This window comes from Nicotiana tabacum, chromosome 8 (assembly GCF_000715075.1).
Source record: "Nicotiana tabacum cultivar K326 chromosome 8, ASM71507v2, whole genome shotgun sequence".
Lineage (NCBI taxonomy): Eukaryota > Viridiplantae > Streptophyta > Magnoliopsida > Solanales > Solanaceae > Nicotiana > Nicotiana tabacum.
The window spans coordinates 114,303,517-114,320,825 of NC_134087.1; the positions used below are offsets into that span (position 1 = coordinate 114,303,517).

The 17,309-nt window shown below is 40.1% G+C and overlaps 1 protein-coding gene across 4 annotated transcripts; it reads right to left on the reverse strand.

Annotated features, from left to right (window-relative positions):
- Window positions 1-4,057: 4,057 nt before the first annotated feature.
- Window positions 4,058-13,649, reverse strand: LOC142162787 (uncharacterized). Of its 4 annotated transcripts, none has more exons than XR_012694190.1 (2): window positions 13,189-13,649; window positions 4,058-4,679 (listed from the first exon to the last, which is right to left on the reverse strand). XR_012694190.1 is itself a non-coding variant. In XM_075219552.1 (2 exons), exons 1-2 carry the CDS (start codon window positions 13,250-13,252, stop codon window positions 8,269-8,271), a joined length of 1,503 nt encoding a protein of 500 aa, XP_075075653.1. In that variant the 5' UTR covers window positions 13,253-13,649; the 3' UTR covers window positions 7,565-8,268. The 4 variants fall into 4 exon arrangements, 1 of the variants encoding a protein (XP_075075653.1); XM_075219552.1 differs by lacking the exon at window positions 4,058-4,679 and adding an exon at window positions 7,565-9,707; XR_012694188.1 differs by lacking the exon at window positions 4,058-4,679 and adding an exon at window positions 10,811-11,091.
- Between the last annotated feature and the right edge of the window lie 3,660 nt (window positions 13,650-17,309).

Sequence of the window (17,309 nt, forward strand, 5' to 3'; positions counted from 1 at the left end):
GTTATTGCTTATGCTTCTCGTCAATTGAAGCCTCATGAGAAGAACTACCTCGTTCATGATTTGGAGTTGGCTGCCATAGTTCACGCATTGAAGATTTGGAGACATTACTTGTATGGTGTGTCTTGTGAGGTGTTTACTGATCATCGTAGCCTCCAACACTTATTCAAGTAGAAGGATCTTAATTTGAGGCAGTGGAGATGGTTAGAGTTGCTAAAGGATTATGATATCACTATATTGTACCATCCGGGGAAGGCCAATGTGATAGAAGATGCTTTGAGCCGAAAGGCAGTGAGTATGGGGAGTTTGGCATATATTTCATTTGGGGAGAGACATCTTGCAGTTGATGTTCAGGTCTTGGCCAATCGGTTCGTGAGGTTGGATATTTCGGAGCCCAGTCGGGTATGAGTTGTCACACTTCCTATTTTTGCCTAAACCCCGATAAAAGGGTATAAAGGAGTTTTTCCAATTAAAAGACAATCGAAACGGGATTATTGCAATTAAAGATTCAGAGTCGCCACTTGGGGGATTTATGGTGTCCCAAGTCACCGGTTTAAAATCCTGAATCGAGGAAAGGTTGACTCTGTATTACAGTCCGCGAATAAGAAATCAAAGTAAGGAATTCTGTTAACCCGGGAGAAGGTGTTAGGCATTCCCGAGTTCCGTGGTTCTAGCACGGTCGCTCAACTGTTATATTCGGCTTAATTATCTGATTTTAAACAATTATGAACCTATGTGCAAATTTTAACTTTAAAACCGCTTTTAATATTTCAGGAAAACTCAAGGTCATTTAAAGCATATTGCGAGCCACGCCACATGAAATGCACCCATGGTTCACGACACGCTCTATTTAACCTTGTTGGAAATTAGAATCAGGTCACATGAAATACACTCCCGGATTTATAACATGCAAATCACAACTACGTCGTGGGAACCATACCTTTAGCCATGATAATTATTATAACGCCCCAGAAGCACACTATGATGTTCATGATTCTTCCTAATCTTCGAGATTATCGAAGAAATGAAATTAAATTGCTTTCACATTACTAATCAAAAGGCAAGCATTAGTTTGTTGCTACGAGTATCACAACTTCAACAGACAACTCCACCCTAAAGGAAAGAACACAGCACATGATCCCTAACATAACATTGATTCTGTAGTGCATATAAAATAAAACAAGACAATTAAGAAATATAAGAGCAAATTCGATAGGTCGTCCAAATTAGAACATATTCAATGATTAACAGCGTAAACTGTATCATCCCAATTCATTCAATTACTTATCGCGTTGGATCATAAACAAAAGCAACAATCATTCACTGCAAGCTTTTCTTATGGAAGATATTTTAAGAAAATGTTTATACCTTTCACGACATCGATGATGAACTCTCTTGAAATTGCATTACAAACAAATACCAAAATCTTCGTCTACCTGCTGCGAACTCAAATCCGACGACCTCCGGACGGAACTCGAACTAGAAACCAACGATAGTACCTCGACGAATGGCTGAAACGGAAACTCGGACAACGACCTCCGCCGAACTCAAAGCTCGCTGAAAAGAGATGCTAAACGAGCTTGAGTTGATAAAACTTACTAGCTATTCTGTTTCATGGGTGGCTATGGAGGGTGGTCGTTTGGCGTGATGTTTCTGTTACTGGCGACGGACAACGACTGGTGAAAGGCTAGGCGCTGGATTTTGGGTCTGTCCGGCGGGTCAAAGCTGATGAGATGGGTGGTGGGGAGCTGGGTGTTGGGTCGTTCTAGGTTGAAGCAAGCGAAAATGAAGGGCGTTGTTTGGTTCGCCGGCGATGGGGTCAGAGGTGGTCGGCGTTGTGGAAAAGAAAAGGCTGGTTTTGGGTTAAGCAGCCATGGGAGATGGTATTCTCCTCTGAATGAGGAGCTCTGTCCGTAGGGGGGGTCTCTCTGGTGTTCATTTTGAAGAAGAAAACGAACGGGGGGTCCCTTTTTTTGAAAGGCTGCGCAGCTTTTTGTCCTCCGTTTTTCAGCCTTCCTTTTCAGCGATTTTCCCTAGACCCTTAGTCTTAGGCGTTACTTCTTTTTTTATAGAGTCTAGGTTTTTGGTAGGGTTTTTAGGTTATGGAGTATGGACCTAGGAATTATGGGCTTGGAAATTATGGGCTAGGTCCAAAATTAGGCCTAAAAATGGGTTGCTCGAGCCCAAGCTTTATTCTTTTCCCGCGAACAAGACTAAAAATACGATCTCAATTATTAATTAGTCCTACTATTCAAATAATTATTAAAATAAAACTAACCATTAAAACAAATCTATTTTTGTTATTTTCAAATATCATATTAAAATAAAAATACGATACTATTTTTTTGTATTATTATATATATATTTTAGTTAAAAATGACTACAAAACATTAATGAACGTATTTTTGTAATTTTGTTTTCTTGTAATAAAATAGAGTAAAAGAGTCAAAATTACTTAAAATATCTATATTATGCCTAAATTTAATATTTATGCGCTAAAATATGAAAACTCTTGGGGAGGGTCAAAAATCACATGTCTACAGCTGCCCCTCTTTGACTGGAAAGACGTTGTATTTTCAGACAAAGAATGACTAGACAGATTTTTGACCCGACCCTTATTTGGAGAGACTAAAACTAAGAGAAAAGGGGAATGTGACTGAGCCCTGGTATCTGAGCTGCCTACATATCCTTGGCTATAAAGGAATCAGGTCACGTGTAGTTCAGAAGTGAATGAGGTGATGGAGTATACCGAGGTGGAGAGCCAGTCAAGGTGCCGTTCCGCCGAGGTTCCGATCCGCAGTCCTGTTATTACATCAAAAATCAAAACATGAAAAAGACTAGCTAAGCCTTATCAACTATGAGTTACAAGATTCCTATCTATAAGTCTTCTGAAGCTTGATCTTGAGTCTTGAGTGGTTCTTCATGCAGACTTTAGATTTGAACCTTAACGCTTGCTAGTTACAGGTGCTAGCTCGTTCTTCTTCAGATTTTCGAACCAAGACCGGACATGTAGTGCTTGTGACCTCATCCATGTTTTGAGCAGCTCACATCCTTCATCAACTTCTGCATTTGGGTGAACTTGTTGCCTTTCTCTCTTTTTCCTTTATTATGACTAACTTCTGTTGATCATCTAGGACTGCTGACTCGCATTCTTGACGTGACCTTTTTGTTACTGACCTGAATTGCATTCTGAATTGAATTCCCTTTTTTCCAGGTGGGCGCCTGATTGCTGAACCTGAACCGTCTTCTCTTGTTACTTGACACGGTTTTCCCTTGCACCTTGAACCATTTTCCCCTTAAACTTGAACTGTCTTCCTTCGAAACTGCTTTCCCTTGAAACTCAAGTTGTCTTCCTTTGACACTGCTTTCCCTAGAAACTTGAGTTGTCTCCCCTTGTTCTCCAGGTGGGCGTCTGATTACAACAAAACAGACAAAACTAAGAAATTTTTCTGCCCCAGTTTGCACGAGGAAGATTTGTGAGTTGTTAGCAAAATTGTAAACCACTTGTACTATTGATGCAATGATGAAAGTAAACTAAATAATAGACTAGGAAAACTATAAACTAATCTTGACCAAAGTAAAAATTGACCCTATTCTCCAGGCGGGGCCCCTGACTGCTAACTTGAAATGTATTCCCTGCTCTCCAGGCGGGCTCCTGACTGCTGAACTTGAAATGTATTCTCTGCTCTCCAGGCGGGCTCCTGACTGCTAACATGAAATGTATTCCCTGCTCTCCAAGCTGACTCCTGATTGCTGACTTGAAATGTATTCCCTGCTCTCCAGACGGGCTCCTGATTGCTGACTTGAAATATATTCCCTGCTCTCCAGGCGGGCTCCTGATGGCTGACTTGAAATGTATTCCCTTGTTCTTCAGGCGGGGACCCTGACTGCTGACTTGAAATGTATTCCCTGCTCTCCAGGAGGGCTCCTGATTGCTGACTTGAAATGTATTCCCTGCTCTCCAGGCGGGCTCCTGATTGCTAACCTGAAATGTATTCCCTGCTCTCCAGACTTGAAAGCTAAAACTTGAATTGTACTCCCTTGTTCTCCAGGTGGGCTCCTGATTGCTGACTTGAAATGTATTCCCTGCTCTCCAGGCGGGCTCCTGATTGCTGACTTGAAATGTATTCCCTGCTCTCCAGGCGGGCTCCTGACTGCTGATTTGAAATGTATTCCCTGCTCTCCAGGCGGGCTCCTGACTTCTAACTTGATTGTATTCCCTGCTCTTTAGGCGGGATCCTGACTGCTAAACTTGAATGTATTCCCTGCTCTCCAGGCGGGCTCCTAATTGCTGACTTGAAATGTATTCCCTGCTCTCCAGGCGGGCTCCTGATTGCTGACTTGAAATGTATTCCCTGCTCTCCAGGCAGGCTCCTGATTACTGACTTGAAATATATTCCCTGCTCTCCAGACGGGCTCCTGATTGCTGACTTGAAATGTATTCCTTGCTCTCCAGGCGGGCTCCTGACTTCTAACTTGATTGTATTCCTTGCTCTCCAGGCGGGCTCATGACTGCTAAACTTGAATGTATTCCCTGCTCTCCAGGCGGGCTCCTTTGCTGACTTGAAATGTATTCCTTGCTCTCCAGGCGGGCTCCTGATTGCTGAACTTGAACTACTTCTCCCTATTCTCCAAGCGGGCACCTGATTTCAACAAAAATAGACAAAACAAAGAAAATTTTCCTGCCCCAGTTTGGCAGTTGGGCACATATGTGAGTGTTAAACTGAATCATATTCCCAAATATTACTAAGAATTTGAAAGCTAGGTCCCCTTATCCTGGGGGGGGGGGGTCCTGACAATTCTTAATTAAATGACAATTTTAAATCTAAGTTATATCTTCTAAAGGTGTGACTTCTTCTAAATCTTGTTATCTAAGAGGGTCTTAAACTACTCCCCATTATCCAGGAGGGTCCTGAAACTCAAAATCAAGTCTTGTCCTAAAATAATGACACTTTTACGACTGAATTATACTACCCTACGACAGAATTTATGATACATCTTGTGATCTAATGGAAATCTTAAAACTAAGTCCCATTATTCAAGAGGGTCCTGAAAACTCCTAATTGAATCCTATCTCGAACATGCAAACTTCTAAGTCAACTTATATTCCTTTGGGATACATTTATGCTAGATTATGTTATTTCTGAACTTTAAACTTGGTCCCATTTTTCAGGAGGGTCCTGAAAATCAAAAATCAAACCTGTTTGGTGACTGCCTTTCTCCACGGAGGGTTTCTCTGAAACAACCGAAATTTTCTGCCCCTATTTTAATCAAAGAAAAATCTTGTCAGTTTAAAATGTGGTGGTTGGTTTGTGTCCTTGACTTTGAGGGCGATTGCTTCTTCACTTCCCATGATAACTGATTTCCACTCGAGGACCTTGCTTGTTTATGGACTAACCACTTTCTCTGTCGTCCTTATCATAGAAAATATCCCTCCTCCGTTCAGACCCAATTCCCTTTATCTGTTGCATTGCTCATGAACTGACATTTACCAACCTTTGTGTTTTACCGAAAATACCTTTGATCCGTCCACCTAACACCCTACATCTGTTGCACCGTGCTCTTGTGTTGACATGCACTGCACCTTTGTGTTTCTCATGAATTCCAAAGCACGTTAATTGCCATCCACTTAGTGCGCATGCTGTTTTTTCCTGACTTAAATCACTGGCCTTGGCCTTGGCCTTGGCCTTGAAGTCTACTGTTCCCTCACTTGTCACGATAACTTTGATTTCTGCTTGGAAGACCTCGCTTGTCATTGGTTAACCACTTTCTTTGTTGATCTCATCATAGGGAATACCTTTGACCCATTCACCCAACATCCTTTATCTGTTGCACTGTTCACGAATTGAAATATACCAAACCTTTGTATTTCTGATGGACCCCAAAGCATGTTGATTGCTACCAACTCAGTGCGCTTGTCGTTCTTTCCTAACTTATGCCATTTTGATGTGCTGGCCAGATCTCGTTTTCTGTAATTGGAAAGCTGGTGGCAAATTTTGAAGTCATTTCTCACTTATTTTGACCAACAGACTCAGGAAGAGGAAGTAAACAAGACAAAAGAAACAGAGTAAAGGACAAAGGAAATAGATGATTCCTTACTAGAAAACTACCAAGTAGAAACCTATAAGATGAGGATACCAACTCTAATGACCATGACATGCACCTATAGCCTATTTTGTTGAGCAAGTCTGATGTTCAACTCCTGTTATACCTCTAAACCATGAAACTGGGCTTTAATGCTCCGATTATCCAATCTGATTCATAATCTTTATTCGACTTGTAGTGCCTGAAGGGTTTTCACCATCAAGCCTCTCTCATTTGTTCTTTCTCTCAACTTACCGTCACCTCAAGGTGCCCGTGAAGGTTTTCACCAATAAGACTCTCTCATTTTTATTTCTCTCAACTCCCGTTGCCTTACGGTGCCTTTGAGGGTTTTCACCGATAAGACTCTCTCATTTTCATTATTTTTCCTGCTTGGACCACAGTGTTGCCCCTAATATGAATCACCTCTATTTGCTCGACTTGGCATCTCTCGAAGACTGATCGGAAGGTCTTTCTTCGGATCGTAATGTGGGCTTTTGGATGGGGTTAGAAAGAAAGGGTATCAAAGGCTCAAAACCTATCAAAAATGGGTTTAAAATTACAACTTTTGGAACCAGATTTCTTACAACAACCACAACTTCTGCCCCAGTTTCTTGCCTGGGGACTTTTGGATTTTTATTTTTATGAGACCGAACAGTGAGGCTGCCTACGTATCCTTAAAAGGAATCAGGTCGAACGTAGTTCATATCATAGAAATTACTTTGTTGTTGTGATTTTCTCTTTTCTCTTTCTTTTCTTTCTCTTTTTCTTTCTTTTCTCTTTTGTTGTTTTTCTTCTTCTTTCTCTTTTCTTCTTCTTTTTTTTCTTTTTCTTTTTTTCATTCTTTTCTTTCTCTTTCCTTTTCTTTCTCTTTTTCTTTTCTTCCTTTTCTTATCTTTCACGCTTGTGTTTCTAATATTCGCTACTGATTCCGAAAGAGGGGTATGAAAGAAAATAAATAAGGCTCAAAGGGGGTGACAAGGGATAAAGTGTTTAGATAGCAGAACAAAATGCATTCGTCATTCCAATCTCCAAAACATGCCAAGTACCAACAACACAATTAAAATAAACCAAGGAAAATATTTATAACATCTTTTGATAACCATATCCACACATTCGCCTTCTGCATCTGTTGAATACAAAGCACCATTGGACAACACTCTCACTCTCCTTACCACGAACGGCCCTTGTCAATTTGGAAAACTTGCCTTTAGCTTCCACCCGATGCGGCATGATCCATTTCAATAGGGTTTCTTTATGTTCTATCTGCCCCAATTTCACATGGTTCGGGCTTCCAGTGATCTCAAAATGCCTCTACTTACTTCCCTCAAATGTCCCTATCATCTTCAAAATTGTTCCATTGCTTCATAACTAAACTGATTTTTAAAACCAGTTTGAGAATTACGCGTGCATGTCATGTCACTAGAGTCAACTAGGAAAAGAACTAAAAAAAAAGTAAAGAGAACTAAATGAAAATGACTAGAAATTACAGAAAACAGAAAATTGCATTAGACATATAGTGAAAGGGTTTGGACAACAAAACAAACAAACTAAACTGGGGTCACAAACCTAGAACAAACCTAGACAACACTAGACGGGCTACTATGACTAAACAAACTAGGCAAAATAAAAGGATAGAAGGGTTTGAGTCACAAGACAATATCCGGATTACAACCCTGAAATAACCCGGACAACAGAAATGACAACAAAATAAACCACCAAAACTCCTCCCTGGATAACCAAGAAAGGAGCGTCTTTCCAATTGTCAAGCTCGACATTTTAGCCACTGAATTCCGCATCAAAATTACTAGGACCCTCACAAACCTCCATCACATTGTTCTTAATAAATTGCTTTTGGGTTCCCTTTGTTGGCTCGTTCTTAAGATCAACCTCTGATAGCACTGAAAACTTTGCGGCGCGTGGACCTTCGAGGATCTCAGAAGAATTCTTATATTCCTTTTCAAAACAAATCATACTCACCATATGTGTCTCATTATACACAGGCGATGGACTTTGGCTAGTGTCTGCTGCATCTGGATTTTGCACGACAATGTCGCCTGCATCAATAAGCTTCTGAATCGCATTCTTCAGATTCCAACACTTCTCTATGTCATGCCCCAGGGCGTCTGAGCAATAGGCGCACCTTTGAGAAAAATCAAACTTCTTTGGAAGAGGGTTTGGCATTTTTATCTAGGTAGGCTTCAACTTGTCCAAATTCCTTAGCCTCTGGAACAGACTGGCATATGACACTCCCAATGGAGTGAATGTTTTCTTCTTTTGTAACCTCTCGTTCCTAAAGGCTTGACTGGGCCAGAAGACTGATCTAGGGGGTTTTCGATAGGCTCGTGGGGGTAGATAGGCATTTTGTGGAGCTGGGTACTGGGAGAGTGATGTACGACTTTGGGAGTTCTGTGGAGAGAAGTGGCATTGGGGAGGATCATCTGGTGCATAAGGATATCCACGGGGACGATGTCGAGGCTGGAAGTGTTGATCGGGAAAGCCCATTGGATCATCTTTTCTGTTTCTCTTTCTTCCACCCAAGCTTACTGGGATGTTCTGAATGTTTTTCGAACAACTCATGATTTTGCCTGACTTGATTCCCTCTTCTACTAGCTCCCCCATTTTTAACACATCATTGAAAGGCTTCCCCAGGGCCGGGATCAAATGACTGAAGTAGGTGGGCCCCTGAGCTTGTAGGAAAAGCTCAACCATTTCTTCTTCACCAATCGGGGTATTGACTCGAGCAGCCTTCTCCCTCCATCTGAGCCCAAACTCTCTAAAGCTTTCCTCCGGCTTCTTTTCTATTTTAGATAGGGAGAAGCGGTCTGGGGTAACACCCGATCTGTATTGAAAGTATCGAACAAAATCTTGAACCATGTCACCCAATGTAGGCCACTTACCAATATCTTGGCGATTATGCCACTCCAACGCTGCCCCAGTCAGGCTCTTACTGAAGTACACCATCAACAAATCATCTTTCTCGCCAACACTTCTCATTTTATTGCAATAATCCCTCAAATGGGATACCGGATGCCCACACCCATCATACAAGTTAAACTTTGGCCCTTTAAACCCCGTAGGCAGACGAACGTCGGGGGACATAGACAATTCTTTGTAAGACATGCTACCCTGGTCTCCCGTTCCTTGCTTGTTCTTTAAGGACTGTTCTATGCCTTTCAACCTCCTGGGTATCCCATCTTGCCCTTTTCTTCCTGTGAACCTTTCATTTTCAACATGAGGCTCATCCCTTGGGCCCTGTTTGTATGAGTAGGGAACCTTGTGGGCGACCTCTGAGGGGTAATATTGGGCATCATGAGCTTGGGGATAAGCGGGTGGATTTGGAGAGTATGGAGAATCATCTGGCATTGTGTCCGAAGTTTGGGTAAGGGCAGCATCTAGGAAGCTAGGTGGTGGCGGGGGTAGCGCCTTCCTAGTTATCCAAGCCTGATACATGCCAGTCATGTGTTGTTTTAACATCTTTACCTCTTTAACCAACCCAATGTCCTGTTCAACCAACTGCTTTCGAGCGCCGGTATCAACCAACTCAGTTCTGTTATTGTCTGCCATTGCCTTTGACTTTATGTTGTAGAGAAGAGTTACCCCTTTAAAACCACAAACCAACCACCCTTCTGCTATGAATATAACAAAAAATGAAGCCATCACGTTAGCATTAGGGAATTTAACATAAGATAATCTCACTTTATATGCAATGCATCTAGCCACAGTTATCGGTTCTAAAATGACTTCGAGGTACAAAGGTCAGTTGGCATCATCCCAATTTGTTCATTGCAACCTCTCTTTTCTTTGCTTTCTAGCACTTGCTGGCTTGCCTATTTTTCTTCATTTCTCCTTTCTTTTTTTTTCATCATCACTCTATTCTTTCTCTCATATCTCACATCCCACATTTTCACCTCTTTTTTTCGGTTTTTCCCTTTTTTCATATTCTTTTAATAATAAAAAAATAATTTGATCGAACCCAATGTAGGTTGCCTACGTATCATGACCCCGCATGAATCAGATCTTTGCGTAGTTTTGGAAGATCGGGAATAAAGTAAACAAACTAACGTTCTCATTTTTTTCTTTTTTTCTTTTTTTTATCTTAATGACTACTCTGATGAGCAAAGAGAAATAAAGGAGGCAAATCTTTTTTTTTTCTAGACTTAATGTTCTATAACCTATTCTAAACTCAAGCTTAACGAGCATATATTTTCCTTTTTGAAACAAATACACTATGGGAAATTATTAAGGAAAATCCCTACAAGAGAAAAAATATTTTTGATTTTGATTTTTTTTTTCTTTTTTTAAGAAAGAAATCTAAAGGCTAGACCAAAGAAAAATATTTTGAATTTTCACTTGATATCCTGAAGAAAAGACTTCGAAACAAGAAATGAAAAAGATAAAAAAACTGTTTTTGGATTTGAATTTTTGATTACCTAAGGAAGAAACTCTGAAAATAAACCAAAGAAAAAGTATTGTTTTTTTTTTCTTATATGTACAATGTCCTAAAGTTCTAATAAAAATAAAAGAATTTTTTTTCTTCAAGTCATTTTTCATCAATTTCCCAAAGAAAAACCTCAACAAAAATCTTTTTGGATTTTTGGATTTAATATCTTAAAAGAAAACTTTTAAAGAGGCACTAAAGAAAATTCTCTTCTTTTTTTTTTGAATTTTTGGTCTTAATATACTAAAAGAAATATAAAAGTAATTTTTATTTTGATATTAATTGCCTAAAGGAAAAACAACCTCAAAAATTTTTCCATTTGTATAATTAGTATTCTAAAGAAAATTTATAACGGATATATAAAGTGCAACATCTCTTTTCTTTTACTTTTTGATTTATAACACACTTTTTCAGATGCAAAATAGAAAATACAATGGTAATAAAAAAACTCGACATTACTATACAAAACTAGAAAGTAAAAGACGACATAGAAAGAATCTCCTCAAGCAACTTCTGAATGCAGTGATCCTAGGGTATCTATCATGCTCAAACTCCGGTAAGTAGATCCACACCTGTATGAGAAAACTTAAACCAACACTATGTGAGACAATAACATTCCCTAAGACACATGCAAGACATGATTGAGGCTATTTTTGCAAAATGGCTTATTTGGCCAAAAGGTAGCTAGAAGTGCAAAATTTGGCTAAGACCCCGCAAAGCCAAGAACCTAAGATTTACTAGGAAGACCGGACCCTATGTGGATTTCCTACGTATCATGCCCCGGAAGACGAGAATCAAGTTCGCGTAGTTCGGGCAGATTGGATACGGGCGAGAATTAAAACAAAAACAACTAATTTAGAGAAAAAATATATTTTTTGCCTTTTCCCTGAAAATGATGAAACATGCAACATCTTCTTTTTTTGATTTTTTGATTTTCGGAAAATGATGAAAAAGTGCAAAATCTTTTTTTAAAAAAAATTTCAAGCTTTTTTTTAACAAAAATGTGACAGAAAACATAATTGGTTCGCTTTATCTTCACATTTCACCCTCTCTTTTTTTTCTCTCTTCTTTCTTTTTCATTATTTTTTTCATTTTCTTCATTTACCCTCAGCTATCATTGGTTCGCCAAATGACCCTTTTACCCTTGAATAAATGCAACATGTAGCACATAAGATGCATCAGGATGGTCTTTTATTTTTTGGGGTATACCTGTCCTAGACGGACCCAACCCCTGTGTTGAGTCCCCTAAGTCAAGTGCACATGATGCAAACAAGCGTTCCTACTAGGGATCTGACATGAGGCTAAGTTATTCTAGGTTCAAAACCTGGGTTTATTGTTCTAGACCTGGCTTACCCGAGCGGACAACTCGAAATGGGGGGCAGCATACCGGGAATATAGAAGCTTCACCGGCTTTGCAACTTGTCCGAACCTCGTTCTAAATTTGGAATATGACTCTAACAGAAAAGAACTCACATGAAATGCACACTTCTTCATGATTTAGAAGACTCAGAGAGAAGAGGGATTTCAAAACAGTTTATATACAGTTCACGGAATATCAAAGAGGTAAAAGCGATCAATTAGCACATAGGGCCCAAATCATGTAACAAAAACAGATAATGGATAAAGCCAACTATAACAAATATTCTAAGCTCGAATTGTTGAACCCTGAACCAGAGATTCTGGGTTCGTTCCCCAGCAGAGTCGCCAGAGCTGTCACACCTCCTTTTTTTGCCTACAACCCGATAAAAGGGTATAAAGGAGTTTTTTCAATTAAAGTACAATCGAAACGGGATTATTGCAATTAAAGATTCAGAGTCGCCACTTGGGAGATTTATAGTGTCCCACGTCACCGGTTTAAAATCCCGAATCGAGGAAAGGTTGACTCTGTATTACAGTCCGCGAACCAGAAATCCGAGTAAGGAATTTTGTTAACCCAGGAGAAGGTGTTAGGCATTCCCGAGTTCCGTGGTTCTAGCATGGTCGCTCAACTATTATATTCGGCTTAATTATCTGATTTTAAACAATTATGAACCTATGTGCAAATTTTAACTTTAAAACCGCTTTTAATATTTCAGGAAAAGTCAAGGTCATTTAAAGCATATTGCGAGCCACGCCACATGAAATGCACCTGTGGTTCACGACACACTCTATTTAACCTTGTTGGAAATTAGAATCGGGTCACATGAAATGCACCCCCGGATTTATAACATGCAAATCACAACTACGCTGTGGGAACCATACCTGTAGCCATGATAATTATTATAACGCGTCAGAAGCACACTACAATATTCACGATTCTTCCTAAGCTTCGAGATTATCGAAGAAATGAAATTAAATTGCTTTCACATTACTAATCAAAAGGCAAGCATTAGTTTGTTGCTACGAGTATCACAACTTCAACAGACAACTCCACCCTAAAGGAAAGAACACAACACATGATCCCTAACATAACATTGATTCTGTAGTGCATATAAAATAAAACAAGACAATTAAGAAATATAAGAGCAAATTCAATAGGCCGTCCAAATTAGAACATATTCAGTGATTAACAGCGTAAATTGTATCATCCCAATTCATTCAATTACTTATCGCGTTGAATCATAAACAAAAGCAACAATCATTCACCGCAAACTTTTCTTATGGAAGATATTTTAAGAAAACGTTTATACCTTTCACGACATCGATGATGAACTCTCTCGAAATTGCATTACAAACAAATACCAAAATCTTCATCCACCTGCTGCGAACTCAAATCCGACGACCTCCGGACGGAACTCGAACCGGAAACCAACGATAGTACCTCGATGAACGACTGAAACGGAAACTCGAACAACGACCTCCGACGAACTCGAAGCTCGCCAGAAAGAGATTCTAAACGAGCTTGAGTTGATAAAACTTACTAGCTGTTCCGTTTCATGGGTGGCTATGGAGGGTGGCCGTTTGGCGTGATGTTTCTGTTACTGGTGACGGACAACGACTGGTGAAAGGCTGGGCGCTAGATTTTGGGTTTGTCCGGCGGGTCTCTCTGGTGTTGATTTTGAAGAAGAAAACGAACGGGGGGGTCCCTTTTTTTAAAAGGTTGTGCAGCTTTTTGTCCTCCGTTCTTCTGCCTTCCTTTTCAGCATTTTTCCCCAAACCCTTAGTCTTAGGCGTTACTTCTTTTTTTATAGAGTCTAGGTTTTTGGTAGGGTTTTTAGGTTATGGAGTATGGGCCTAGGAATTATGGGCTTGGAAATTATGGGCTAGGTCCAAAATTAGGTCTAAAAATTGGTTGCTCGAGCCCAAGCTTTATTCTTTTCCCGCGAACAAGACTAAAAGTACGATCTCAATTATTAATTAGTCATACTATTCAAATAATTATTAAAATAAAACTAACCATTAAAACAAATTTATTTTTGTTATTTTCAAATATCATATTAAAATAAAAATACGATACTATTTTTTTTGTATTATTATATATATTTTTTAGATTAAAAATGACTACAAAACATTAATGAACGTATTTTGTAATTTTTGTTTTCTTGTAATAAAATAGAGTAAAAGAGTCAAAATTATTTAAAAAATCTATATTATGCCTAAATTAAATATTTACGCGCTAAAATATGAAAAATCTTGGGGAGGGTCAAAAATCACATGTCTACATTGGCTTGTGTGGTTTCTCGGTCTTCCTTATATGATTGCATCAGAGAGCGCCAGTATGATGATCCATATTTGCTTGTCCTTAGGGACAGAGTTCAGCATGATGATGCTAGAGATGTGACCATTGGTGATGATGGGGTATTGAGGATGTAGGGCCAAATTTGTGTGCCCAATGTGGATGGGCTTTGGGAGTTGATTCTCGAGGAGGCCTATAGCTCGCGGTATTCCATTCATCCAGGTGCCATGAAGATGTATGAGGATTTGAGGCAGCATTATTGGTGTAGAAGGATGAAGAAAGACATTGTGGGATTTGTAGCTCGATGTCTTGATCACTACCAACTCCACACTACTAAAAAGTAGGAAGAGAGGTTCGCAATAACTTTTACCCGATATGAGGGTCGGAATCGATTTCCACAGGGAGCTAGGAATGGAGTCGAGTATCTATCTAGACTAGAGTTGTGTAATTGTTCCAAATGTCACTTCCATACATTTTTGGGTTTTTGATTATAAACTACTATTATCAAACTATTAATTGAAACTAAATTATGTTACGAGATAATTGCTAAGTTGTATCTAATGGGAAGAAGGGCACTAGGGTCGTGACATTACCTAGGTGGCTAATTGACGGGTAAATGCTTCTAAGGTTCGATTGACATGTTTGGGGAAATATGCTATAACCATTGCACAATTTTACCCACTCTCACACCTCTCGGTAGAGAGAGTAATTTTGCCCAATTGACTCTCTCTAGACCAAATGGGTAGGCAAATTAGCTCAAGCAACTAGGGTTCAAGTTGGGTAATTACTCTCTCGAGGTTTAACCCTTTAATTGGGACTATCAATTCTCTTGAGTGCATCTCAATTCCTTGTTGAGTCAATTTTGGAGACTTAGGCTCTCTTTCTCAAGAAGAGCCGAGTCAACTTAGCACAAACCAGTGTTTGCAACCACCAATTCATAGATTAAACCATAAAATTGACCCAAATAACAAACACCCATAGTCAATCTAACAATAGATGGCAACACTCATCAATTACCCACATTAGGGTTGAGCCACAACCCTAGCTAATGGGTTTATCTACTCATGCTTGAAGGAGAAAATAGAGAAATAGATGAAGAACAAGGCATATTAATTAAACGCTAAATTAAAATACAAGAATCTATTGTTAATTTGAAGCTAAGATGCCAAAAATGACTACAAATGAGGTTCCCACGAGCGCAGCTCAGTTCTAGATATATAAGATAACCTAAAAATGGTAAAATGTTATATTTATACTAGGCTGGAAAAACTGGAAAAAAATACCCCTGCGGGTTCAGCGCGGGCCGCATAAAATGGACCGCGGCTGCGCTAGGCTCTTGGACTTCAATTCTGGGCTCTCTGAACTTGGGCTTCACAGACTGCGAAGAATGGACCGCGGCTGCGGAGGCAGCTGGCGCGGTCCGCGGACTGCATGGCTTGAACTTTGGCATTTCCCATCTCTCTGAATCTATCTTCCGTGGACCGCACAAAAAGGTAGTGCGGCCGCGGAACCTTCACCGTGGACCGTGCAATGCGTACTGCGGCCGCGTTGCCTGGAGACTGGTTTTGCCATCTCTCTGGTTTTGCCATCTCTCTGGTTTTGCTATTTTTGGCCGTCAGGTTCGAAAGTTGAGGTTAAAGGATATAGCTTGAGTGAAAGTGCAGTGGAGAGGTCGGTCTGTGGAGGAGGCTACCTGGGAGACCGAGCGGGAGATGCGGAGCAGATATCCTCACCTATTTGAGGCTTCAAGTATGTTTCTTGACTCGTTCGAGGATGAACGTTTGTTTAAGTTGGGGAGGATGTGACGACCCTTCTAGTCGTCTCATGAGTTACCACTCTGTTTTCCCTATTACTACATCTTTATGCTTTGTTTATTCGTGTTATGTGGTATCGGGTTGGCCGAATCGAATCCGGAATGATTTTGGTAAGGTTTGAGACAGTTAGTCTCTTTCAAGGAAGCTTAAGTTGGAAAAGTCAACATGATATTGACTTATGTGTTAAAATTCTCGGATATGAGTTCTGATGGTTCGGATAGCTTCGGGAGGTGATTTGGGACTTAGGAGTGCGATCGGAATAAATTTTATAGGTTTGAAGTAGATTTAGGCTTGAATTGGCGAAGTTGATATTGTGGCAATTTCCAGTTGGTAGGCGAGATTTTGATATAGGCGTCGGAATGGAATTCCGAGAGTTGCAGTAGCTCTATTGTGTCATTTGGGATTTGTGTGCAAACTTTCAGGCCATTCGGACGTGGTTTGATTGGATTTTTGATCAAAAGCGAAATTCGGAAGATTTTGGAAACATAGGCTTGAATCTGATGTGTTTTGGTTGATTTGATGTTGTTTGAGGTGTTTTGAAGATTGGTCCAAGTTTGAATAAGGTTTTAGGATATGTTGGTGCCTTTGGTTGAGGTCCCGGGGGCCTCGGGCGAGTTTCGGAGGGTTGAACGGATCATTTTAAGTTGAAGAAAATTGCATATTTTGGTTTCAGCTGTTGCAGGTATTTTACTCTTCACGTTCGCGAGTAGACCATCCCGTTCGCGAAGGGTCAGTTGAGGAATGTGGATTTTAAGACTTCGCGTTCGCGAGGAAGGCTACGCATTCGCGTAGAGGAAATTGGTCAGTTGGGTTTGAGGTCAAGTTGTTCATCGCGTTCGCGAGAGAGAGAGTGCGTTCGCGAATAGTAAGTTTGAGGAACCATCGCGTTCGCGATGGGCATGTCGCCTTCGCGTAAGAGGATTTTTGGTCAAAGTCATTTTGTGCTTCGGGAACACGAGGCGTTGATCGCGTTCGCGAAGAAGGATCTAATGTCTGGGCAGAATGTTTAAATACTCATCTTGTCCGCAATTTTGGGGTTTATTTCTTGCATTGTTGGTCGTTTTGGAGCTTTTTGAAGGGGATTGAAGAGGGATTCAAGGGGAATCACTTGGAGGTAAGATTCTTGGACTTAAAACTCGATTCTAATGTCAATTTCACCTAAATAATCATGGAAATTATGCCAAAAATTGAAGAACTAGGACTTAGAAACTTAGACCTTTGATTGAGGATTTGAAGGACCATTTGAGGCCGGATTTCAGAACTTTTGATATGTATGAACTCGTGGAGAGATAAGAAATCTATTGATGTAAAAATTATCGAA